Source organism: Anguilla rostrata, chromosome 18 (assembly GCF_018555375.3).
Source record: "Anguilla rostrata isolate EN2019 chromosome 18, ASM1855537v3, whole genome shotgun sequence".
Taxonomy (NCBI): Eukaryota; Metazoa; Chordata; class Actinopteri; order Anguilliformes; family Anguillidae; genus Anguilla; species Anguilla rostrata.
The window spans coordinates 22,406,821-22,434,549 of NC_057950.1; the positions used below are offsets into that span (position 1 = coordinate 22,406,821).

At 44.6% G+C, this 27,729-nt stretch overlaps 1 protein-coding gene across 1 annotated transcript in view; it reads left to right on the forward strand.

Annotated features, from left to right (window-relative positions):
- slc24a3 (solute carrier family 24 member 3) overlaps window positions 1-27,729 on the forward strand; it is a 66,858-nt gene that overhangs the window by 31,327 nt on the left and 7,802 nt on the right. Inside the window, exons 3-12 of the mRNA XM_064317351.1 lie at window positions 12,606-12,682; window positions 16,597-16,671; window positions 17,383-17,467; window positions 17,835-17,938; window positions 21,405-21,479; window positions 22,369-22,394; window positions 22,621-22,674; window positions 23,404-23,531; window positions 26,627-26,787; window positions 27,680-27,729. The exon at window positions 27,680-27,729 is cut by the window's right edge and continues 221 nt beyond it. Of these exons, the coding sequence (XP_064173421.1) occupies window positions 12,606-12,682; window positions 16,597-16,671; window positions 17,383-17,467; window positions 17,835-17,938; window positions 21,405-21,479; window positions 22,369-22,394; window positions 22,621-22,674; window positions 23,404-23,531; window positions 26,627-26,787; window positions 27,680-27,729 (835 nt within the window). The remainder of the gene's footprint in view (window positions 1-12,605; window positions 12,683-16,596; window positions 16,672-17,382; window positions 17,468-17,834; window positions 17,939-21,404; window positions 21,480-22,368; window positions 22,395-22,620; window positions 22,675-23,403; window positions 23,532-26,626; window positions 26,788-27,679) is intronic.

A 27,729-nucleotide genomic window follows, 5' to 3' on the forward strand; every position in this document is an offset into this window, starting at 1 on the left:
CTCTCGTAATAAAAATATGCGCACCCAAGAACACGGGTGTAGAGGCTGCCTTGTGTGATTCAGTGGTAATTTGCAGTGGACAGTTGGGTCTGGATCCCGGTGCATCCGGTGCCCTTGTCCTTTTGTGTCTGTGCTCTGGGACCTCATCATGCACGGTACCCTGGGATCCAGCTGTCCTCTGTATCCTTACACAGACAGGGGACACACCGCCCATCACGCATTTGTGCTTTTGTAATACTGAGCGCTGTTTCAGCTGTTCACTGTTGAGTTTGTCGGGCACATGCAGCATTTGCGCTCTCTGTTCCTTTCGGCACATTACGCTGCCCTTTCATCAGCTTAAAGGGAAAATAAACGGAGGAAGAACGCACGGGCGGACAGAACCGTTTTTAGCCAAAAACCCTCTCGGGTCTGGTTTCTGTTACCCCTCGTCGATTCGTCTGATTGGCCGTTTGGACTCCGCGCCGGTTTTCTGATACGCAAAGGGGCTTTCTCACATTCTACTCCGCGGTTCGTTTTAGAGCCGTCGTTTTGTCTGGAGGCGAGCGAGGGTATCATTTTCGCCCTGAGGGGCAAAATTATTTGCAGGAGAGATTTTTTTCTGCGGTTATCCCGCGTTGTTTTGTGCTTCTTCAGAAAGGCCTTATCGGGCAGGCAGACGCACGGAACTGAGTCTGCGACGTTGCGCAGTGCTCTCCTCTGCGCGGCCCACAGGCTGAGTAAATTGGCCGTTTGTTCTTTCGCCGGTTACAGACAGGTTGATTGACAGATAGATAAAGGTGCGTTATGAGTCATGCTGTATGCCAGACGAGGGCATTTGTCTGGCTTTCTACAGCTCTGCACCGGAGAGAGAGAGAGAGGGAGAGGGAAGCCATGACTGTTGGAGTTTGAATGACAAGGGATCAATTAAAGACTGCGCAATTTTTTGTTGTATTACATAATACAATGAACCAGAGAAAACAGATGTGATATAAAGCCTGTTTTATTCAGCTGAGATTTGAAAGGGTTGTTTATCCCAAAGCTGACAAAATGATATACTTCCCACTACAGGAAGATTTGCTATTGATTATTTTATGAGCGTGTTTATTGTGTAATGAATGTGTCATTTATATTTCACCAGTCATTAGTGAACTGGAAGTGAACATAACGTGTTCAGGTTCTGAAATCACATTTTACGTTCCTGTGTGAACTTTTAAAAATGCAAGTATTCATCTTTATTTTGTAGTTTAGTGCACACTTCAGATGTAGGAAGAAAGTTCATTCGCAGCACATCTTTAAGTGATTGCTGAGTCAAGATTGATGGGTGGGACATCACATGGGGAAGTGATTATACTGGGTTTGGGAGTTTGAGTCGGGGTGCAGCGAGGTCCGCGGAGTCACCCGTGCACTGCCCGCTGTACCCCCAAGGCGCGCCCCAACAATTCGGGTGCTAATTGCAGTCAGTCTGTGCTCCCATCTGGGAAGCACTGAGGACAAGTTTTCAAGTTCCACTTACAGTCCCAGGGTGGGAACCTCTCTCTCTCTCTCTCTCTCTCTCTCTCACACACACACACACACACACACTTTTCAATTCATAAGTAATGTAATTATCACTATCCCTCACACACACTCTCACACTTTCACTCTGTATCTCTCTTTAACACTTCTGCATCTGAAAATACATTTTCGGTTTTATTTCATTCAGGTTCTGCTTTGATTTCCTGTTCTTTCCTCACTTTGTTATTGTGTTTTAATATGTTTGTCAGACCGTTGTCTCACATGAGAATTTCACATGTATGATAGTGCACTTTTATAGCAGTTGTGTAGCAAAATCCATACTTTTACAATATAGGCCTTGCAGTAAATTTGATTTCCATAATTGCTTGCAGAATGTATCCATCATCAAGTTCTGACTGGCACCCTGAAACTGACCTTAATTTTGCACACCTGAACACACAGCAACAGGAAGGAGCCGAGGAGGATTCTGGGCATTCTCTGTATAAGGACGCTCAGAGTAGTGCTGTCTGTCTCTTCCTGCTCTTGAAAAGTATCTTTGCCAGTGTCTCAGTTCCTGTCTTAACTGCACTAGCCTTTTGCACAACGTGCCTTTTCCTAGCTGTGCTTTCTCATGGATTACACTGTGTTTGATTTTCAGAGCCCTCAAGATCTTTGTGAGGTTTTACCATTCAGATTTTAAAACTGCAATGAAGTGAATTTCCTGCCTGTAGCGCACTCCGCCCCCACCCCCCCCCCCCCTTCTCAAATCAAATGTCTGATGCATTAGGTAATGTGCCAACCAGTTGTTTTTTAAGCGCTTTTTGGCCATAATCTAAACACAACCATATGGTCCTCTCCACAAAAATGCTTTCAGGAGTACAGGGGAGAGTCTGGGAAACAGAAAACAATTCTGTCTAGCTTGGGTATAGTGCAGTATTCAAGGCCTGTATGGGCAGTGGGATTCAGGATTCCAGAACTGGAGCAATAGTTTTTCCATGATGACTAAGGTTAGCCCTGGGGCAGAAAAGGGAGGACCGGCTGGTAAAGGGTTAACCTAGGGCTCCTGTATGACATCACAAGTGTCCTGGAATGGGAGTATGCCTACACAAATTGCCATGGCAATAGAATGATTGACTCCCCAGGTACAATGTTTGCTTAAGGTTGCCGCTTCATTGTTTTAATCCTCTATCTTTTTCTAGGTTTTACATGTAGTTTGGTTTGGATGTAGTATCAAGTGTGCTTGGTCAGGCGAATCTTCCATGCACCTGTGCAGGTGAGATGCAGGCCTTACCTGTCTTGTAAGGCACTCGTTAATCTGGACTCAGGCTGAGGATCTTTGCCTCTCGCCTGTGAGGAGCAAATCAGCTCCAGAAAAGTTCATGCAGGGATTGAGATTGTTTGGCTGAGGCGTGCTTCACATCTGCATTGTTTTAGTGTAATTACATAACACTACTAAAAGGACCATGTACCAAAAGTAATATATTACTGTGGTTTCCACAGTAAGAAGGATGTCCCTGGTGTATTAATTACACACATTTTTGCTATGAATTTCATTTTTTAAATTTGCATAATGGCATTTTTCAGCTGCATTTCCGGCAGTAAGTAGATATTTTTGAGCAAATTGAGACACACACACTCATACACACGCACAGAATAATGCATGGGTAGTACAACGGAAAAATTACCACCCCATAAACAATAAATAAATATGTAGCCCATCCCTGAAAAGTGACCATATATACAGAGAAAACTAGAAAATAGTAGTGCAAAGGCTCATGGGAGTTTGTCAGCCAGGCCAAGTAGTGTGACCAACCAAAGCCATGATATTCCATCTGTTCAATACAGGTAATCAAAATGCGCATGATAAGCCTCAACATTTACAGATGTTAAACAGCTTATATTATTGCCAGGCAAACTCTGGCTGGTGGAAGGGTTTCATGCCTGCTTAAAATTTATCATCTCAAAAATGCACAAAGGTATATAGAATAGCTTAATTTTTTTAGATATATTCTTGATCTAATCATAATGGCCACCTAGTTCTAAGCTTATGCATAAATGATTGCTCTACTCTGTGTAGTCATATTTTTCATTCCTTTTTATTATATATGTCCTGGATATATTGCCTGCTATGTGCATAAGAAAATAAATTAATCACCCCTTAGAAAATCATCACCCCTCCAGTTTTAGACATCGCTAATGATACATTCAGCAACATCAGTCAGTGTAATGATCACACCAGTCACTAGTGAGAAGCATTTCTCATCTGCATCCCATTATGTATGGTCTGTATATGCAGCTACTGTACAAGATGGCTGCATTTTGCTGCTCATCTTGTGCAGACCTATTTAACCTGTTAATTCAGTGCCCATTAGACTATTCATCTTCATAGAAACCACAACCCTTAAAATGTATGTACTGAAGGGTGTTCCTTAATGAGTTGTGTGAGCGGTCTGTGCTGATGAAGATAATTTTATTTTGATTTACAATTAATTTATTTTCAGTGTGATGGCTATGGTGCCAGGCTCGAGTATGATGGCTGTGATGTCAAGGCTCGTATGCTTTTGTTTTCAAATGGAATCTGTGAACCACACTAGGGTGGATGCATTAAGTTAGTGCCTGACCTTTCTGACTGGTTTCTAATGGGAGATCTGCAGGACCCAGTGAATGAGCAGGACCAGCCCCTTTGCTAATGCCAAACAGTGAGCTGTGAGGACTTTTAAATGAGAGACTCTCCTGTGGAAATTTCACTGCAACCCCAGGCTGCTGGTAAACCTGACAGAGAGGGACACAATGGCAGCTTTCTGGTACAACACCTTTCCTGCTCCCAGGTTGTGGGTCTGTGTGTGTGTGTGTATGTGTGTGTGTGTATGTATGAGTACATGCATCCATGTTGCACGTGCAAGTGTGTATGTGTGTGTGTTTGTGAATTAAGTGATGTAGCATGTAAAGATACTTTTACAAGGGGGGGGGGGGGGATTGTAGTATTCTAAGCTTGTTTATTCACCAAAGGCCATATGGGATAGTCATGTTTCCATGTGCTCTCTTGAGAAGGGTAAAAAAAAGAGCAGTGCATGATGGGACAGCAGATGGAATATATAATATGGTTTTCAGATATGGCAGAACTGCACAAGATGCATGCAGTGTCTCAGTGTCCATTTATACAGGTCACTAGCCACGACTGAAAGGTCATGGCCTGCTGAGAGTGATGCTATTGAACTGCAATTATTGAAGCTCTGTAGGGCATCACTAATGCAGTGCACCAGGAGGAACAGGAAGTTTGTGTTCATGTGTTTTTGTTTTTTCTGTTTAGGTTTTTGTGTGTGAGTATTGATAGGGAAAGGATTAGTCCTGGATGTGAGCAGTTGACCAGCTGGAAGCCAGCTGTGCTCACAGACCTCATTGAGGTGAAGTATTTTCTTCGCTGAGGGCTGAACGTGGCCCTAAATGACAGTCGTAATACCGCGGAAATACCCTCCCTGCTGAAAAGCATCGGCTGCTGACATTTGCTAGTCTAAGCCATCGTGTGTGGAGGGATTGGAGGGAGAGCAGACCCCCTCTCTCCTGCGATTTGAGGGCTGCATTTCCTTGCTCTTTATTTCACAGAATTCCAAGCGCATTCGGCTTGGAGAGGTGATAACTTCCATTACTGCAGCATCATGGAAAGTTCGCCAGTCTGACGACTGAGGAAGAAATTACTGAGAGAGATAATACGTGTGCATATATGTGTGTGTGTGTGTGTGTGTGCTTGCGGATGGTGGTCTCACACGCACGCACATGTGTACATGCAACTGATTTTGTGTGTTTGTGTACTTGTGTGTGTTTGTGTGCTGTTTGTGTGTAGTGTATTCTCTAAGTTCTCAGGCTGGTGCTATCAGATGATCTGGTTTGATGAAAACAAATGGCAGCCATGCATGATATCTGACAGCATCCTGTAGCAGGCTGCAGCAGCAGCCTCTAGTGTGTGTCCTCTTTTGTGGACAAATAGCATTACAATTCATTTCTCTGTAGGAAAAGAAAGCATCTGTCCTCAGCTCTGTTTAACTACCAGCCTTTTGTTGTGTTCTTGAAAAGCCCTCCTTATCTCCTGCGATCTGTTTAATAATGTATAGGACTCCTCTGTGAAATGCATATATTATATAATATTCAGGCCATCCTGCCTTCAGCGGGGGCCGGTGTCTGAGTTTCTCTGCCTTCTGCTCAGGCTGAGACCACAGCGCTGGTCAATCCTGCCTGATCCTACGTAGATTTAACACTCAGGGATTTGTGGATGACCCTTTGTGTGTGTCATCAAATATTCTTACCCTCCCCTGCGTGTGTGTGTGTGTATGTGTGCGCGTGTGTGTGCCTATGTGTGCTTGCGTGTGTGTATGTGTGCATGTGTGTGTGTGTGTGTGTGTGGGTGCAGATCTGGCACTATTGTTCACTTCACTTATGTTTCTCCTACATTGTAATTCACTCTGGATAAGACCATCTGTTAAATTATTGTAATGTTATGTGTGGCTCAGTAGCGCCTCCTCTGGTTAATCAGGCATTGGCAGGCTGGAAACTGTGGCAGGCTGGCTGCATGTATGCATGTACTAGTTCTCTTCACACAGAACACTCTCAGGCTGATAGAATCTTTTGGGAACTTATTCACTGGATTCAGGCTGATTGGCTGCAGCATGGTTGGATCTGGGGCTGACATCCCCAGCTTGTATTAATGGATTGGGGGATAGGGGGGAGAAACCATGACCTGGCAAATGTGTCATTCCTCCAAAATGACACAGCCGCATGGTGTATCTCTTCTCGTTCTCTCTCTCTCTCTTTCTCTCTCTCTCTCTCTCGCCCTCGCTCGTGTCTCCGGAAGCTCTGTGCCCATGTGAGAATCGGGCGCAGAGTTGGAGACGGTGTGTGGCAGATGGCGGGAGAGGCTGGTGCTGTTACAGATCCTGGCGCTGCTGTCATCTGGACACGCGCTTCGCTGCCAGTTCTTATCCGCATTCGCCATCGCCCGCCCCCTTAAAGAGACAGGAGCGGACGCCAGCAAGCGGGATCAGTGTGCATTTTAGTGGCGGAGAATTGTCATTTCTGACATGTGGATTGCTACATTTTTAAGTGTGAATGTGTTGATGGGCAGGTTGGGTTAGTGGATACATGTAGGGCTTTAATTTATTGCAGTGCCTTCTGAGGGCAGCATCACATGTGATTGGTTCTATCAGGCACCCAATCACAAAGGAGGAGGGTACTGTTTGGTGAAATTCTAAAGTATAGTGTTGGAAGCAGAGCTGTGGAGAAGGGTTGTGCAGTAATGACACACAAAAACAAAATGTGTTGAATTAATTTGTCGTTCGGACATTTTGTAAGCGTCGGTGAACAAAACCAAAAGGCGAATGAAAGACAAATGCCCCCTCCACGAGTGTACCTTCACTCCTGCGCTTCCTTTTCTAGGCCTGGCGAGCAAAGGTGGTTATGAGTATGAGCAAGCAAATCAACATCAGTAGGCCAAGGTGAAGTCCAAACACACACAGCCTCGATCCTTATACTGCTCCACATTCACAAAGTTTCTAGCGCACAGACCAAGAAGTCTGGCAAAATGGGTCAAGTTCTCAAAACCGTTGCTGAGCAAGCTCTTTCTTGTCTTCTGTCTAGAGAACAGGAAGTTTGGAAGGAGAAGGAAGGTGAACAGGAAGAAAGAGGTTTACCGCATTTTACAGCACTGTCAGGGAGATGTTGTGTGAGCGTGTCGTGGGACGGGAAACATTATCTCGGTTGGGTTGGTTGGTGGGGTGATGTACTCTAACAAGTTAAAGTATAAAAGCTGCTCAAAATCGGCATTTCATTTGCTATACCTAAAACATACTATGACCGGATGCCCAGTTCAGCCCTGTTTCTGTGTGTGTTTGGGTTTGGCGTGTGTGCATAATCTGCATATATGTGTGTGTGTGTGTGTGTGTGTGTACATGTGTGTGAGTATGCATACAAGTGTGTGCGTGTGTGTGTGTGTGTGTGTGTGTGCATGTGCATGTCTGTCCACGTGTGTGCCTGTGTGTGCGGTTGTGTTTGTGTGTACACAGACGTGTGTCTGTGTGTGAGGGCTGAGCTTGATTTTAAAGTTTTTCCCTTTCTGACCATGACCCATAGGCCTTTTGCAGTATATTTAAATTTAGTTAAAGAGGATTTTTAATGTACATTATTCTCTCGAGGGGATGAAAGTGATTGAAAAGCCAGCAGCGGATCATGAAAACACATTTACCAATAGATTTAAAATGCAGTCTTTTCGTGTTCTGGCCCACTAAGTAGTAGGTAAAGGATCTGTTTGCATTATCTGTAAAAGTATGGTGATGCAATACAGGCAGGATGCATTGAGAGGTTCAGTAACCATTCGTCTCTCCCCGCTTTGTGTATGTAATAATTTAATGTACGGCTTTTTTTGTTTGTTTGTTTGGATTTGCAAGATACTGACCTCACTCCACTCGAAAAGGATTATTTCCCCTGCAGCCTCACTGAATGCATTTTCAGAAAATGTTGCCATCTACAGATTATGCATTTGCCAGAATGAATTATAGTGCACCTGAAAAGCATATTGTACAATGAGAGTAATGGAAATGTTGCGGACAGAGGAATTTTAAAAAAAAAATGGATTTAAAAATGATAATGAAAATGCAAGCGGCTTACTTGGGAAACACTTTAAGCTATTACCGGTAAGTCACTTATTCACAATGCCTGGGGGGATTATTCCTACGGACACTGGGGAAGTGGTGACTAATCACGATCATCTTTTTTTTATGAAATTCATTTGGAACGATTTAAAAGAGCATAAAGGATAAAATACACTGGGGGGCGTTCATTTCCTCTGGTCTCCATCAGCACGACACTGCAGCAGAACGCACGATCGCACGCACTCAGGGGCTCGGTTCGCAAAGGGACGGTTGCTTCGGTAACCACTATATCACCTCCTTCCAAGTAACACGCAGATTACAAATGACTGACAACAGGGGAAAAAATAATAACCACTTTCTTTGGGGCCAGTGGGAACCAGGTCTTAAATACCCTTTCACTTCAAAACATATATTCTAAATGTCACAGTTTTAGATCCTGTTCTGTACTCCCTACCCACAAAGTACTGGTGGTGCTTGGTGTTGCGGTGAATAGCACTGTTGTCTCACAGCGAGTCTTGGGTTCAAATCCCAGCCAGGGCCTTTCTGTGTGAAGTTTGCATGTTCTCCCTGTGATGCCCCCCCCCCCCCCTCGTGGCTGTCCTCTGGATACTCCAGCTCCAGTGACCCTGACTGCATGTGAGGTTATTACATTCTTTGCATTCGTCAATCTGGCAGAGATAGCAGACAGCATCCCGAAGGAATGACATAAGTGCCATGTTTTTGAATGGAGATATTTCTCTCTCTCTCTCTCTCTCTCTCTCTCTCTCTCTCTCTTTCTGACTGAATGGCATCCCCCACTCAGTAATGAGAGAAAGAAAAGAGAATGCTCTCAGAAAAAAAGTAAAAGGTTGCATTAGGAATTTGATAATGAGCTGAGAAAATAGACTGCGCACATCAGCTGGGTAGCTCCTCTGTGACGGGCAGGCAGTGATACTGTCAGGCTTTGGTCTATCTCTTCAAAAGCCAGTTACAGATCAGTAACACAATGTGACCTCACGCAGAAGTCGAGAATAAGCATTCCTCGGCTAGGAAACATGAACGCAATGTGCTTGTGTGAAAACTAGCTGGAGAAAAACAGTGTGAGCCTTTAATGTTCATTTACAGAACCTTGCCCCCTTCAACCTAGACACCGTTTCGTAACAACCGTCTCTGTGCTTATTCTCCCTACGTTCCTGTTCCAGTTGCCCAGCCCGGCTGTGCTTAGAGACCTCAGAAGATCTGAAACATTTGTGTGTGGAAGTTCATACATCTGGGGTTGATTGTTTGAGTAAATGTTACTTGTGTTGCATCAGGTGACAATAATTTTTTTAAGGCTTCTACGGAGGGTTCAGGCCTTTTTACCAGGGGCTTACAGGTGACCCAGGGTACCTGAGACTCACCTGACACCTGTACCTTAATCTCACCTGTCACCTTAACCTCTCACCTGTACAGCAGAAGTGGTGAAGCCTGGTGCACTTAGTTCACTTTTCATGTGGCCGCTTAAGTGAACACTCTTTAAACATGTTGCACTGGCTCTGTTTACAGCACTGCGTATCGTTGGGAGATCATGCGAGAAAGTTTTTCCTTTTTGTGGTCTCTGCACAGGCTAAATAATAGACTGGTGGATGCCTTTTGATTCCACTGCTAAAGAATGGCGTGTAAGGCAGGCTTCGGAAGCATCTCAGTGGGCTTCCATTCGGAAGCGTTGCCAGAGATGTGTCCACACGCAGAAGTCCCTCCAGTCCAAACGCATGCAGTTTTGTATCTTTTGCATTTGGACATAGTGAGAGGCTATGAGCGCTCCCCAGGCGACCCTGTCTGCTGGCGCTTTTCTGCTTGCCCCGGGACGGGTGTGTAACTGGTCACTCAGGCTACGGGTTTAGCTTGGAAATCGCCGATCTGCTGTTTTTTCCTTCAGCCTCGATGGTACACCAGTTTCGCCCGTCAAATCCCAGAGCCAATTGGTGGGACTTCGTATTCCCATAGATGGGATATCTGCGGAGATCAGGAATGCCGTTGGGAATTGTCCCAATCTGCCCGAGAGTTTGCAGTGTAATTAGGCCGGAGATCAATAGAATGAGTGGGACCTTCAGTGACCCGTATGGATTATGTGCATACATACAGTTTAATGTATTCGTATTGTGTTTGTGTGTGTGTGTGTGTGTGTGTGTGTGTTTGTGTGTGTGTGTTTTCCGGTCTCTTCCCTGTAATTGGCGCGAGGAGCTCGCTTGTTTATTTAAGAATCCTGCCAGCGTCCAACTGCAATTCTGCTTCTTTTGTTGCGGACTTGGAAACTTTAATTGGTTCGGTTGCCATGATTAAAGTTTGTTTAGGTCTGTTGTTCTGCGGTGCCGTAATCGAAATGAGGTTAATCAGTGCCTCTTGTGAATGAACTGGTAAATCCCGTGCGTTAATGTGCGGGGATACGGGTCGTGATGAATCGCTGTGCGATGCACTCGAGCCATTTTAATGAACTTCCCTCTGTAAAGAATGAAGGCGTACCAGCCAGAGGCTCAAAGCCTCGTGCCTAACCCCTCTAGTTGCATTTTCTGTCAATTCAGATGTTATCCGTTTCTGGTTTATTTATTAATTCATTTATTCATTCATTCATTCATTCATTGGTTCACATTCATTCCGGTTTTTTTACGTTTAAAGCATGACTATAGGTTGAAAAAAGAGTGGGTATTGAACTCATAGAACAGTCGTTATGGGGTCAAAAGCACAGCAAATTAATGATGACATCCACTGAGAAGCCCTCTATTGGAACAAAATCCCCAAGTCACTGGCAATGAACAGAACTGTCCTTGAATTAGCTGGGGTTTTTTTACTTGCCGAGGGAGTGCATTGAAAGAGAAAGAGAACGAGGGAAATAAGAATGGAAAAGAGAGAGCAGAACCGTTGGGCTTTTCTGAATCCAAATCTCTGTCTCCAAGGACCCAGCAGACCCAAGGCATGCTTTATCAGCATGACCAGAGTTATGTTGTAAAGTATTTTTAATCATGACCCTCCCTTAGCCCCCTCTGTACACTAAAACAAAGAAGCATAATGAGCGGCATGTTTCCCTACCAAATATATTTATGAACATCAAACAGATAAAGAATAATAGAGGATTCTTTTGAGGTTTACACGCTGTACCTCATTTGGTGAATTTCTTGTGACACTTACACGGTGTTGTGACAGACTCTTCTTGCAGGATCTGTCTGCTCACAGCGACTGCACGACCTGTTCCTGCTGAACATTCAGGTCTTTCACAGTGCCCTGTTTCAGTGCTATTCAGGTCTTTCACAGTGCCCTGTTTCAGTGCTATTCAGGGCTTTCACAGTGCCCTGTTTCAGTGCTATTCAGGCCTTTCACAGTGCCCTGTTTCAGTGCTAACTGAAGAGCTGTGGGCTCTGGGTCTTCTTTGTTATGGTCTGTGTTTGTCTGGGATGCTTGACAAAATATTATGCCAGTTTAGAATCCCCGATTAGGGCCTGATAACATTCTTATCTGTTTGCTTGCATTCTACAGTTCTTGCATTGTTTAATCTCATTGGGCCTCATTCACGAAGCGTGTAGGATCACGTTTGATCGTGGACTGTGCGTAAGAAGGTTTCCAGCAATATTTCGGCATTCGTCTTTTTTTTTTCTTATTTGTATTTGTTCCGTTTTGCTAATCACATGAGCAGCACATAAAATTCACAAACAGTCAGCATTCATCATCTTGTGCACCTGCGATATGCACAAAACCAAAGGTTTGTACATGTGTCATGAATCCCGTATTGGTTTTTCGTACGAACATTTTTAAGAATAAAAATAAGAATGATTTAAGAAAAGTTTTGTGAATGAAGCCCAATTTGCCAATAATTTATCTAGTTTATTTATACTATATAGTCTTGTTTTTTTGTTTGTTTAGTTTTTCATTTTAACGCTGTAGTTTTAAAGTGTGGGCCATGCTTGTGTTTGGGAGCAACCAGAATGCAAACGTTAGCTGGTTGCTCTAATGTGTCCCCATGTTGTGGGAGTGTGGGTCAGCAGGTGGAGCCCGAATTCTATAAATGGCTCGTACTTTTTCATCGTCGAGGACGTGGCCGTCCCTTCCCAGCGCGGGTGACAATGAACCCGGTCGTCCACGGTGGGGAAACGTTCACGCTTCTGTCACGGTGTCAGAGTCACTGTGCGCACCTGAGTGTGAATTTATTCACCATCGCCAATGATCACAAGCCTACCTCTGCCTTCCCTTAGTAATATCACCCAAAAGGGCCTCAACACCCACTTTAACTTGACAAAGGAGAAGAGTCTTTACAATAGGCTTTATGAATGGCTGACAATGATTGAAGAGTACAATAATTTATTGAACGCTAACCTCACAAGATTCGCCAGGCGATATTGCCATTAATTTCATCATTCAGAGTATGAGGAGGAAAGCAGGTTTTCATTTGTTGTTGTTTTGTTTTTTTTGTTAAGGCCCGAATGTCGTTATGTGTAAACAAGCTTGCGACCGCGAGTCTGACCGATGTGCCCCTGTCTCCCACAGCTCTGAACGAGTTCCCGACGGACATCTTCTCTCACGAGGAACGGGCGGAAGGAGCGGTGGCCTTGCACGTACTGTGTGTGAGTCACCTCGCCATCTTTCTCTCTCTTTCTCTTCTGCATGAGTCATCATCACACCATCTCTCCCTGTCTGTACTTCAGACCTGCTCCTGTTTCATTAATAACACATTCATATGCAAGGACAGAGGTTGTGAACGCCACTGGCACCATGTAAAAAGTTCAGTTTACCTTGAACCAGTCTGCAGGAAGGCAACTGAGCATGCTCCTCAGAGAGGGGGCGGAGTTATGCTGGACGAACTCCCTTTGTCTGGCAAATAGAGCCCGGACAGGTAAACCAACATGGCAGAAACCTCTCCTGGTCAGTCAGTAGTCACGTCAGATCAGGGAAATGATGAAGGAAGTGTGCTATTTTCAAGTATTCAGACGTGGCCCAAGTTAGACATCATCGCCTAGCCTGTTAGCTGAGATAGGGACAGTAATATACCCCTCACTGACAACACTGTCAGCCAGTCATATTTTATTAAATGTTATACTCTCAAGAAAACAATTGTCTAAGACCTTGTCCACATGCCACAAAAGTAAAGCAAAAGTGAACATCCACTGCCACTTGTGCGTCAGGTCCCCATGATGTCATTTTCTGTGAGTGTCTCTGGCCTGTTTGATGCTTTATTCATGTGCACTCACAGCGAATCAGCGATATCAGCGGCTCCAGTGAGCGTAAAAAAATAAGATTAAAGTATGAACATTTTGTTGACATCTGTTCCTGCAGGCCTTACCACAGGGCCTGACAAGCCTGATGCTTTTCTATGCTTTTTTAGTTGTCTGAATAGTGCACTCAAAGTTGCTATTTTGTAGTGCTTGTGAAGAAACAGGTCTCTTATCGATAAGGCCTGTCTTATCGAATTTGCTGTGAGGATTAGTGACTTAAACAAGTTCTCAAGTCTCTGCTGACTGATTCAGTTTGTAAAATATCATAATCAATACAGCATGATGATGGTGATGATGATGATGAACATGCAGATAAGACAACACAAACCATGCCCGTCTTCTGATGCAAATTAAAGACTCCATGATCTAGATAGCTTATTTATCTAGTGATATTTTCTTTTGTTGCAATATAAATTGTTGTTTTAGGTTAACATCCCTGATTAAATTGGCCTTCTGCACCTTCTTGGTGATATTGCATTTTTGTATTCCTAAGACTAGCACTGATGTTCCCCACTTCAGTAAGTCACTCTGGATAAGAGTGTGCATAAAGTGATTATAATGATAACAGTGATGATGATAGTGATTATAATAGTACTAATTGGGATGATTATAGTGATAATGATGATGATGATGATGATGCTGATAGGGATGGCGATGACAGTGAAGATTACACTGCTAATGAGAATAATTCTGATGATGATGAGGATTATGATGATGGAGGGATGTAGCTGAGATCAGCTGTTCCAGGTGGAGCGCTCTTCTCCCTAGGTGTTCAGGCGTAAAAGCAGTGATGATTCACACTGGCACCATCTGCGCTTCATTTTTTGTTTTGTCCCGTGTTGTTTTCTGACGCGTGCGAATGCAAGCGTGTGCGTGTGCAGCTGTGGCCAGAGCCGTCCCATCTCTGACACCCCTGGCGATTTTAGGGACAGGCAGAGCTGCGTCCGGCCCGACGTACAGGTGAACCCTCGTGTGTAAACATACTCAGAGCGCCTCCTCAGGCCCCTATCGCTGCACAGTGACTCAGCTACGAAATAAAGCCTGGAATCACGAAGGTGAAGTAATCCGGTCTGACTCAAAAGTGTAAAGATGCTCCTTCCTGCAGTTCAGTAAAATTTGTTTATGGAATTTTCAGGAGTCAAGAATTCCAGGGTTCAAAGAGGATTAATTAGCATGGAAGTTGCTATTCATTATTGCCAGAGAATTTTAGATCATAAATATATAAAACCATACATTTCCCTTTCCTTCACCTTCTTTCTCTATAGTAAATGAAGAATGTAATAACAACTAAATATGCATATAAATTAATATTAAATGAAAATAAAAAGGTAAAATTCATGTATTTGTATATAATGACAGAAAGGATTATGTTTGTGCTCAGAGATGTTTTGTATACTTTAAACTTGAAGCAAAAATAGTACATGTAGTGTAATATAGTACATCTATTGTACCGGGGAGACTATTATTGAAATGGCATTGTTAGTGTTACAGTTGCATTTATGGAGCATGATGTATGTTTGTTCCTCTGCCGCTGACTGTGGTCATTAGGAGTTGGTTATTTTTGCAGCATGGCTGTTCAGCAGTTTATTTGGATTCTTTGATGTTTTTTGGGGCCTCCTCTGTTTGCCGTGATGAAGCTCCCAGGGTATCGGAGGGTCTTGTGTAACTGCCGCTTTTTCCACGCAGCGCTTCCGCCAAATTAGACGCACTGATTGGCTAATGCCTCTCAGGAAACGGCGGTTTGTAAGTCCCACGGGGAGCGTTCAGCTTTACTTTAGCCTCACGTCAGCTCGTCCCAGAATAGCTCTGCGAGTTCAATTTTGCGCAGGCATACGCTCAGCCAGCTAGTACTGCATAGGACCCTTGTTCTTTGCCGTGCTGTGTTTCACGGGGCATTATGTGAGGTGTCCACTGAGGCTAGTCCATATCAGGTTTGGGGTCAATTCCATTTAAATCCAGCCAATTAAGGACATTATTTCTGATTGAGAGGTTTAGGCAGTGGGTGCGTATCACTGGGACTGCCCTGGAGTGGCTTTTCCCCGTATCTCTCCGACAAGAGTTTTTCAGTGTCTGTTGGCAACTCTATGCTGCTCTATCTGGTGGTGTGCCCCAAGGCTCTGTCTCGGCTCCTATTCTGTTTGTTTTATATATGCTACCCCTTCGGCAGATTATCAGTCACTTTAAAGGTATTTCCCATCACTGTTCTGCAGACGGTATACAGTTATAGCTTTCATCCAAGCCTGATAAATTTGATAAATTGGTGGGTTTATATGCCATTAAGGATTGGATGGCCACTTTATTGCAGCAAAATCTGCACAAAACAGGTTCTTATTATTGCCCCAAATAGTATAGTAAAGGTTCAACAATGTATTGGTTCCCTTTCCTGCTCTTTTAGCTGTAGCCTTAGAAATGTCGGTACCATTTTAAATCAGGCTACAAACTTTGATGAACATAGCAGGTTGATTCCCTTTTTTTCAATTGAGGAACATTGCAAAAACGCAATGGACCTGCTGTGTCTGAACCTGAGATGATTATTCATTCATCTCGCCTGGATTATTGTCATTCCTTTTTACAACCCTGGTCTACAACTGGTCCAGAACACTGCCGCTGGGCTTCTAACCAGGTCCAACAGAAGGTCGTACATCACACCTATCTTGGCTTCATTACACTGGCTTCGCATCAGATTTAGAGTTGAATTTAAAATTCTTGTGATTACCTACAGGGCTCTGCATGGGAGATGAAAATGTTGGACTGGCCAGTGTGTATACTGTGTATAACAGTCGCTTCTTAAGGATGTGGGATTCAGGAAATGAGGAAGCAAAAGGGTGGAAGCAAAGGGCCTGAGCAGCAGTCTTTATCTGACCTTTCTTAACCTGGCTTCAAATCCGCTCTGAGATTAAAACTCCTTTTGCAAGCAAGAATATATGGGATTTAAAAAGAACTTTGACCTGCCACAAATGACAAACCTGCTTCTTGTCTTGGTTTATGTTTCCATTCCCAGATTACTAGTTTCCAGTTTGTATTCATTTGCTTGTTCATCTTGTTGCATCCAAAATTAATTTGTATTTTACCTTTAATGTGTGTGTGTGTGTGTGTGTGTGTATGTGTGTGTGTGTTTGCATGAGGTGCATTTGTAAGTGTTAGTGCATGCATACGTAGGTATGTGTGTGTGTGTGTGTGTGTGTGTGTGTGTGTGTGCATGTGTGTGCGTTCTTGTGTGTGTGTGTTTGAAAGTCAGTGACTCTATGTTCTGCTCTCTTCTGCAGACAGTATACATGTTCTATGCCCTGGCTCTGGTCTGTGATGACTACTTTGTTCCCTCTCTGGAAAAGATCTGTGAGGTCAGTCTTCAATACAAACACATGTGAAATATATCAAATATGTTTTATGAAATGTACTCATATCAGAAATGCAAGATTTTCCATTTATAATATTCCTGCTCAGCTACAGTATATTCACTATGCTTTCAAATGTGCTGCAATGCACATGCATGCATGCATACATGTATACACAAATACACACACGAGTGGTGATCAGTGCATGCCCAGTAGCATGGTGTAAAAGAGCCGTGCATAATCAGGTTACTCAGTCAGAGGGATGGGTATGCTGGACACACGCTCCACTGTAATCAATCTGCCATGCCGCTCTGCTTAACCCAGTCCTCCATAAGAACAGATTGGGAGTAACTGTGAGGGGAGAGGAGGTCGCCGTGGCGATGCGCGTGTAAACAAGCTGTGTGGTGCTGTCCCAGAAAATGTCTCTCAGCAAATTAGCAGGTTTTCCAGGTTTTTCCACAACCTGGAAAAACTGGAAAAACTAGAATTTTTTAAATGCAGTTTTCCAGTCATGGAAAAGTCATGGCCAATTGCCAAATGTCCTGAAAAACAATTAGTTGTCCTGGAATGATTTCACTATTGCAATCTCCCCATCCCTACAATCACAATCTATATTACAGGTGTTTGTCACATAAAATGTCCTGGAAGAATGGTGTTTTGAAAAGAGTGGGAACCCTGTCTGTCTATCTGTCTGTCCGTTCATGTTGCCACCTCCAGCGCCTGGACCTCAGCGAGGACGTCGCCGGGGCAACCTTCATGGCGGCCGGCAGTTCCGCCCCTGAGCTCTTCACCTCTATCATAGGTGATGTACCCCTTACCGTTTACCCGCTAACAGAAAAGCAGCGGAGTGCAGCTAACTATTTGCAAATGTAATATATTTTTAAAAATATATATAATCAACATTGTAGCACTGTAGCAATGTATAGCCAGATATACAAATTATTTGCCACATTGAGGAACAGGGTAGTGCTCTGAGCAGACATGCACTAAACAGGCGCGCAGCAACTACAGGTTTCTCACCTCGTTTCGGATTGTGCCAACTGGGCATCAACCTCTGCTTCCACCATTTTGATTATACTTAACTGTAAACTGTAACCATGGCTACAGGGCCAGAACCATGTGATCCGAGTGAATGAGTCACTCTTAATGCGCCCGTTCTCTCCCTCCAGGAGTGTTCGTTACCAAGGGCGACGTGGGGGTGGGCACCATCGTGGGCTCGGCGGTCTTCAACATCCTCTGCATCATCGGCGTCTGCGGAATCTTTGCCGGCCAGGTAACGACTCGCCGCTGGGTGGGTGGGCGGCTGGGGGGGGGGGGGGGGGATTTTGGTGGGGCGGATGCGTGACTGGTGTAGGTGGGACGAGTGGATGCGGTCGGGTGCTCCACCCCCTCCCCGTGCGGGTTATCCTGGGATAAAAAGGGCACAGTAATCCCTTCCATTCAGCCGGCCCCGGTGCAGGCTCTCTGCGGCCTCCCAGAAGCCAGATGAGAGATGCTTCTCATTATTCTCCCAGATCTCACTGCACTTATTCTCTGCTAGCCATCTGTTAGCGGCACGGCGGCTCGCTCCATAATCTCTAACCGCCACCACAGCTTCTCGCCGCTGCACATGCACACATGCCAGGAGTGGCCCCGCCTCCAGGATACCATGGTTACCCCAGAAACAAAGTGGGGAGGGGGTTCGGGGTGCCGTGGTACACTCCCAGAATGGGAAACCCAAAAAATCAGCAAATAAATAAATAAATCCGTCTCACAGGAACCTTTATTCATTTCTTATTCTTTTGAAGTGGCCCTTACCTTTTCCCACTCAGTGCTGCGGTCCATTGAGGGCCCAGAAGAAGAGGTGTTCTGGTTCTGTGAAGCTGTGTGATCCTGGCATCTCACGCATTATTCAGTTCTGGACCTCTTCCAGGAAGCCCTCGATCATGCAGGCAAATTCTCGGCCCTGCTTTCATGATGTTACTTAATAAGCAGCTCGTCCCGGCTTCAGGCATCAGGCTGATTCGCGTGGGGAAGCGAAGCTCGTTGACTTTATTAAATTTCATTATTGTTGTTTATTCATTTCCTGCGGCAGCTTTGCAACATTCACCGTGTTTGATCTCCTGATTTCAGATGCGCGGGTGTGAGCAGATGTGCTTGTCTCATCCTCTGTGTGAGTGTTCTCACCAGAATAAGTCCTGGTGATGCCAGTGTTCCTATTTTGGGACGGTCCGGCACTAGATTCGTCCTCACGGTACACCTCAGCGGAAGGAAACAGCTCAGCTGCGTAGTGATGTTGCTCAGCTGACCGTGAGTCAGTGCTCTTGTGTTGGTAGTAGAATCAGCTTCCTGGCTGCCAGGCCACCACAGTAGTGCTGTTCTGGTGAGAAACTGGCACGTGCAGGTGAAGAGGTTCTGACTCCTCAGCAGGCAGCGATACAACAGAACACTGGCTCTTAGAAGTGCTCTTGAAAAGCCTCCCGGCACTTTGGTCTCCAAACTGTGGGTCAGGACTCGCAAGTGGGTTGTGGTGGGGGTGACTGAGTTGATTCACGGAACACGCAGCAAATAAAGTAACCTACTGCATGTAATATGCATTCAGTGGACATTTAGAGTGGTCAAATTAAACAATGCAGTTGTTACATTCACTGCACAGCAGTGTGCATACATTGATTTTGACATATGTTAAAGATATTTGAATGCACTGTTTACTTAATGTACAGTAAGGCAGCGTTTTCATAAGCAGGGCATAGAACGTGTATTACTTTACTATGAGGAAAGAGCTGTTGTTTGAAAGTCTGGGGCCTCTGTTTTAGCTGAACAGTAGAGAGTCAGTAGACCTGCAAGTGAAGAGTATCTGCTGGCAGTGGCGTGACTTCGGTCTGTGTGTGCAGTCTGTCGGAAGACGCCCACGCCGGGCGATAGCGTGATGGGAGATCCGGAGACGGGGACCGCACGACGCACGCACGGATGACAACGTCGCCGGCGCGGTGTGGGAATCTCGGCCAAACGCAGAAAAAAAAAACATCAATAAAGATTCCTGGAGGATTGTGGGATTACTGGGGACCGGCCGCGGTGGATACGGGATTACCCTGGGTATCTGTGGATTTCACCAGCGGGCGTGCGATTCGTGTGACCGAGTTAGCCGCGCCGAGCACGTGCGGACGCGCCCCGTCGCTCTCAGAGGTGTGGGGTCTGTCATGTGACCACAGCAGCCAATTACCACTCTGCTAACGCCGGATAGGGCAGGTCTGTTTTTGAACCTCTGAGACAGAGGAACTCAAGAGTTTCGGCCAGTAAAATCTGTCGAGTCAGAGTTTGCATGCGAAGAGACGGAGATAATCTGGACAAAAAGAGAAAGGGATTCAAAGCAGTCATTGAATACAGATTACACATTATGTAAGCAACAGAGGCGAGCCATCGCCGTATTCAAATCCGGTAATGCAATCAGGCTTTTCTCCGCAGCTTGTTCCTGTCGGGGCTTGTGCAGCCGTGTGAGAAGGGGGCGGATCACTCTGGCTCATTAATGATGCAGGAGGAACCTGCCCCGCGTAGCAGGGAGAGCTGAGTGTGGAGGCACCAACGGGGGTTTAAATTTTACCACAGCTTTCAACGCTTGGGCAGATTTAAGGTTCCTCTGGACCATTTTTTTGTGATCTACTTTTTTTCTAAGACCATAAACACAGACACCCCTCCCCCCCAATCTCCCTCCTAGTTGCCACCCTCACCCTCCCCCACGTACACACACCCAAAGACTAGTCCCATTGACCAAAATATTTTTTTAGTAAGTATCATAATTCTGTATTGACCAGCAGCTGCTGTTGTCTATGAAGAGAGTGCCTCCCCCCTCCCCACCAGCCAGCCCCATGGATCCACTCAGCAGACAACTCCCTATGCAGGGTTTCCACGAACACACACACCCAATGCAACCTGGAGACAGAGTAGAGCGGCCCTGCTGGATTAAATGTTAATGGAGGATATGTGTGTAGAAGAGTGCAGCCTTAGTCCTGCAGACAGTGCTTCAGGATAATAGCACCTCTGTGAAACAATTACAACTTTCTAATGATGAGTTACCTTATCTTTCTCAAGCCTGATCTAAACGTTCAATGTCAGTCAGTAAAATCAGATCTTTTATTGGTTGATTTTATTTATTTATTGCAGCACCTCAGGTAAATCACTTCTTAGGTGGTCGACTGAAATTTGTAATAATTACATAAGGGTAAGTAATTATATTTAGAGTGTAAGTGATATTAATGTTTGAAAACATTATTTGTAGAGCGTAGAGTGATTCTGAGCGTGTTGTGTTTTCCACTGTCTGTAGCATAGCAGTGTAGCATTACAGTAAATATGACTTCACATTTTTCAAGATCAATCTGTTCTGTCTTTTCAGTGTTAGATTTAAATAATTACCCCCATTTTATACAATTAATTTTCCTCATTCAACTTTTCTTCCATTAGCAGTGGAGCATAGTACGGTGGTTTGGGAAATGAGCTTGTAACTTAAAGGTTTGCAGGTTTGATTCCCAGCTGGCACACTGCTATTCTAGCCTGGTGAATTGCTTCAGTAAAAAGCCCAGCTGGGTAAATGGTTCGCATGAATGAATGTGGGATCGCTGGGGACAGTGTAAATGGCTAAATGTAAAGCGCTGACCGTGTCTGAGTTCGCCGTGTTCTCGGTGTGAACGCGTGAACGCGTTGCCGAGCGACGTGTGAGTGACGGTGGGTGACGGGCGCGTCTCCTCTCTTCCTCTCTCTCTCAGGCCGTGCGGCTCTCCTGCTGGGCTGTCCTCAGGGACTCCCTGTACTACATCCTGTCCGTGGCTGCGCTCATCGTGGTAAGGGGCGCCTCCCTACGGCGGCTGTGACCACCTTCGCCTCCCTGTCCTCCTTTCCCCCTCTCCTCCTCACCTCCTCCTTGCCTCCTCACTGCTGCTGAGGCCTCAGTGTGTTTCTCACACCAGACGTCGTGCAGGGCTGAGGGCTCCTCAGAGCTGATCTAGGACCTGCTTTGCCTTGAAGTTCGTGAAGGAGGAGGTTAGAATGTGGACAGGAGACTCCTGATTCCAGATCAGCGCTCTTTCATCAGATGGTTTAGCATCAGTGGAGGAGCTAGGAACATGTTTCAGTCACAAGGGTCTCCAGTCACAGGGGCCACAGTAGGAGCAGATAGATTTTTGATCCATACACTTAAATACATTTTTGTTTCCCTGTATTTAATCCTGCTCACTGTGCTTCCAATGTGTCACTTAATTAATGAAGTAAAATGATTTCACTTCCATAAAATAACAACAGGTGTGCTAGAAAGGAATACAGGAGAAAGTTGGAAGCCGTACATGTATAGGAGACAGATTTAGAGGTGGATCAGAATATAATGGTGAGGCCTGTTTCTGGAGGCCTAAAGCCGTTGTAGGTAACCTGGTGCTGCCCTCTTTATTACTGCTATGAATTGACATGGAGCCAGCCTTTTCAGGCCTGAAAAAAGCCAGGGTTCAGCAGGTGAGACCCGGTCTGGCTGGCATTTTCATTTGGCACAGTTTTAGTTACACAGGACTTAGCTAAATATTGTGCTGTGAGCACAGCGGACATCTGGCTAACGGCTACGTAGCCTCAGGGTGGTAGTCAGACATGTTCTGTTCAGACAGGGCGATCCTGTGGTTTCTGTGGCAGAATACGGCTGGATATGCAGTGAATTATGAAACACTGTTCTTCTCTTTTCTTCTGCAGTTTATCTATGATGAGAAAGTCTCTTGGTAAGCAGTCCTTGCTGATTTTCTATACTGGTGTGTGGTAATATAATACAGTTTTTGCTGTGAGAATAGTATCGGAAATATGATGCACATGGGACTGATGATTATTATTACAGAATATTGATATTCTATATACGTTATTATTACTGGTGAGGGGTATTACTTGTAAATAAGTTGTATGCTGTAGTCCTGCAGTCTGGCGAAGTGTAATGCATGTTTGTCATTGCAGGTGGGAGTCTCTTGTCTTGATTCTGATGTACCTGGTTTACATTCTCATAATGAAGTAAGTCTGTGCGCGTGTGTGTGTGTGTGTGTTTGTGTGTGTGTCTCCTGTTTGTCTGTCTGTCTGTCCGTGGTGTGTGTGTGTGTGTGTGTGTGCACATGCACATGTGATTCTGAATTGTCGGGGAAATGAGGGTTCATTTTTAATTTTTATTTTCTGAATCCAGTGGTTTTAACAGTCAATGCCCTCATTAAAAAGTTAAGCAATCTGTTGCACTCATCCTAGAACCCCAGCCTAACCTACATATGAAATATAATTATCTGTATAGACATTAAGATTTTCAATCAGTGATTTCAATTAAATGTCCTGGATTGCATTCAGCCTTAAAAGCAACATGATCCTTGTGGCAATGTTGGCTCTGACACCCCATAAATAGCTTTGTCTTTTGGTGTCTCTTCAGAGACAACTCTGCAGGAGGTGGGCCCCATAGATTAGGGTATCAGCGTGACTTTTTATTTTCCTTTGATGTTTTGGTTTTTTTTTTTTTTTGGGGGGGGTGGTGGCTACATTCTTAGAAAAAATATCGTATTATATGAATCGTGAACAAGTTTGCCCTATCCAGTTACACTGTTTCTCTATCTAAGGCCATAATCTAAACACTAGATAGCCAACAGAATGTCTGTGTGTGTGCGTGTGTGTGCGTATACGTTTGTGTGTTTGCGTGAGCAAAACGTATATTTACCAAATCACTTAATGGTTGCTGTTGCCATTTCTGTGTCCCACGGATAGGATCAACACGCCTCTGCTGCGCTACTTTGAGAGCAGGAAGAAGAGCTCAGTGAATCTGGCAAACGGCACGACGAGCAACGCTGACATGGACGACAACTGCGACGCCACCATGGTGCTGCTCAAGAAAGGTATGACCTGATCAGGGTTAGGGCTGCAAGCACCCACGGGAGACACATTGTTTCAACCGTGACAAAAGCATCCTTCAGCAATGCAGTGTGTGTGTGTGTGCGTGTGTGTGTGTGTGCGTGTGTGTGTGTGTGTGTGTGTGTGTGTTTGACACAGTCAGTGACTCTATATTCTGCTCTCTTCTGCAGACAGTATTCATGTTCTATGCCTTGGCTCTGGTCTGTGATGAGTACTTTTGTTCCCTCTCTGGAAAAGATCTGGCAGCTGATCTTGAAGCAGCAAATCATGAGATACAGATCCAAAAGAAACTGACCCAAGAGCTGGCTTAAAAAAGAATAAAGTCTTGTTTGAAAACAATAGAATTACGTCCATTTTGGTTTATCCCTCAAGGCATAGCTGCCTGTGACCGTACCCAAGCCTGATGAAGTAAGAGTCACTGCACTGATGACAAATCAGCCTCAGGTGTGCATAGCTGTAGACAAACATGTCGCTGTCCAAGGTCCTGCAATCATCCCAAGCTTTGGGACATAACGGGCGGAGGAGGAGCAGTCTTATTGCTTCACGTGTGTGTGTTTGGGCTTGTGTGTATGGTGTATGTGTACATATGATATCTGTGATTATGTGTATGGAAGATATTTATGTATGCCTACATGTTTGTACAGCATTCCATACAGCATATCTAGGTCATATTAACGTGAGTTTCTAATTCCTGTGTGTGTGTGTGTGTGTGTGCACGTGTTTTTGTAAACATTCCCCTGGAGAACCTCCTGTAGAGTTATGAGGGTGGGGGATAAGTGTGGGGGAGTCCCTGTGGAACCAGTGGGGGTTGAACACTATATACAGCGCAGCAGTGTAGCATTGTGGGTAGGGAACTGGCCTTGCAACTCCATGGTTGCAGGCTTGGGGTTGTAAGTTGTACCCTTGTGCAAAGCCCATTACCTACACTGTTTCAGTAAAATTTCAGCTGTATATATGCATATATATGTAAAGGAATGCACGTAAAGCAGGGGTGCACAACTCCAGTCCTGGAGGGCCAATCTGCGTGCTGGTTTTTGTTCCAACCAATTACCATTTCTTACAGCTGTATAAACTATGCTGCTTCACTCCTGTGCTTGAGCACAGTGAAATCTCTAGGATACACTTGCAAACTGTGATTCTAGCTGTTGCTTATACACATGTCAGATCAAGATATGATTGGGCCAATTCAATAAATGTTGGGAAATGTTGGCACAAAATCCTGAAATGGATTGTTGTGCACCCTTGATGTAAAGAATACTTTTTTTAAAGAAACATCCCATTCACATGGTGTATGGTATAATGTCCGCTGGGATTGTGTGTGTGTGTGTGTGTGTGTGTGTGTGTGTGTGTGTGTGCATGTCTGTGAATGTCTGTGTATGTGTGTGCGTGTGTGTGTGTGTGCGTGTGCACAGCCACTCTGCACATATACCACAGGTACAGCTCATGTGGAAAGGAATGCACATTACCCACTTTTAGCCGTGTCCCCATAGCTGTGTTACTGGCAATGCCAGAAGGTGCTTTAGCCAGTTCAAACATCATGAATGTATACTTATTGATAATGTATCATTTTACCCAAATAATTCATTCCTTAAATATTTTGGTGCATTGAAATTATATACTCACTATAAAATGATTTTTAACAATCCATATATTGGGGAGACTGTGTGGCGTTGCCAGAAGGAAACACAATTCTCATATATCATAGATCATATATTCCCATATATCAATCCCCCTGTGACCGGGCCTTTGATTCCCCACCATGTCATGTTCTGTATTGTTATCCCTTCTCTATCTGTAACCCTCTCTGATTTCCCACGATCTGAATAAAAAGAAAATATACATAGGGTGGCCAGACTGACGGCCTGTTCCTTTTTAAAAAAAACCTTTATATTCCTAAGGACTCAAATCCAATTATTAAAAATAATTGCATCGCTTACCAATATTTACCAGTGGCATCAGCTGTTCTTATGTTGCTGTGGTAACTGGAATGTGGAAGTGAAATTAATGCAAATGAACTGAATGTTAAATATATTCATTGTATTAACTGGAAAAGGTTATTGAAGTTTAATTAATTCAGTCAGGTTTTTTGAAGTGGTTTCCTTGAATATCGCAACAAAGAAGCACTTTGCATTTGCCACGGTAGGTCCGTGTTCTCCCCTGCACAGGGTTGCTTCCTGAACCTTGGATTTGTCAAAAGCTGCCATATGATCAAATCCTGAGGGTTCATTTTAATGCATTGCAGGATAATGGGAGTTCACTCAATGAGATAAACTCCAGTGTGCAGTCTGATAGTCGTAATAGTTTGTAAATGAAATGTCAGTACACTGCAAATGCACTGCCCTTGTTACGGGGATTCCGCATTGTATATAGGACTCATGCTAACGGAAAGATCTGACTGTTAAGATTTAGGTTGTCTGACTACAAATGAAATCTTAATACATTACCACTTTCATCTATGCTTAAATTGACCGTGCTAGCCCACGCACTCACAGACCCATCTCTTGTGACACAAAAGTATAAACACATAAGCATAGATGTTAGGTGTTGCCATCACTTTGGTGAGCAAACGTATTTGGACTCACACCTGCTGAGTGCCCTCGGCAAAGAACAGGATATTCCAAGGCTGCCTGCAGATTTCGAGACTGTGGCACCAACTGAACCAGCCACTAGAGAACTAACGGGTTTAGCTCAGTTCAAAGAAGCCGTCAGACAAAACTGCACCAAGTAATATGGAAACTGTCACGTGTGTATATTGATAAGTTTGGTTGCATGTAAAGTATTTGAGTTGTGTTGTATTTAACTGCATTCTTTTCTGTCCTATTGTTTCTTATTTTTATTTCCTTTCTATAGTCACCAGGACCCCCTGGAAAACAGTGATAATTTTTACAGAATATATTATCCTGGTTAAATAAATGAAACACATGAATGAAATGGGCAGTTTAGCTCTGCCCATGTGACGAGGCAGTTAACCAATCAGGTGCTAGAGTTTCCTAAGCAGTTGGGAGTGGGCAGGGCCATATTAGCGAGGGTGTCAGTATCCCGTGAACCCTTCTGTGGTTTACTCCCGCTGTCTCCACAGCAACGTTCCACCACAAGCCGTCGGTGCTGATGGTGGACGAGCTGCTCTCGGCCTACCCGCACCAGCTGTCCTTCTCCGAGGCCGGGATGCGCATCATGATCACCAGCCACTTCTCCCCTCGAACCCGGCTCACCATGGCCTCCCGCATGCTCATCACCGAGGTAACAGCTCACCTGTACTTTTAGCCCAGTGGTTCTTCTCAATCCCCATCTTGGCGACCTCTTCTTTGCATGCTGGTTTTTGTTACAGTCACATCTGCATCCCTCTGAGCTGTTAATTGTCCTTAATTGGACACTTTTAATATCCTATGAGGTATGGTTTACACTCCTATGGCTATATTATGTCAAACATAGCTATGCACGCCGTAAATATTCACTTCCATCAAATAATGCTTTCCCTTAATGTGCAATATGGCAAATTATTCCTTATGAAACATTTTTTATTGATTAAATTAAATAGGCTGACAGGCAAAGTGAGTGTGGTGCTAATTGCTGAAATTGTGGACACCTGGTCACTGAATCATTGATAGAAAATGCAAATGCATTGTGCACCTGCAATGTATTAACAAGATTAAGGGAATACATGGAAGAACTTAAGGACTTATGTTTTCAGCATCCTTAACTGATTGAGGGATTTGCACGCAACGAAACCAACAAAAAGCATACACAGAGGCTCCAGGACTGAGTGTGAGAACCCCTGCATTAGCTGAACGCAGTGAACATCATGCTGCTTCTCAGTCGCAACTGACCCAGCTGCAGACCGGAGATGACCGGTCTGCGATGACCACTTCTCTCTCACCCTGCTCAGACTCAATCACTTCCCTCCCTTCAGTACGGCTCACGCACTTCATATAGCACACTTCCCACTTCATACACAGTTCTGCAGCAGGTGATCCCATTATTGGCCTGTGGTTTTAGAGTCTGTGTTAAGCAGTGAATTGGGATGGTACTTTTTTAAATCCCAATAAAGACAATGGATGAGTGCGGACAGGGTGTCCTGTCTGTGTAGCTGTGATGGCATACTGATAGTGTCTGTTTGTACGTGGCTTCATAGAGGCAGCGTCTGATTAACAGCAAGTCCTTCGTCAACGGAGACCCCGAGGT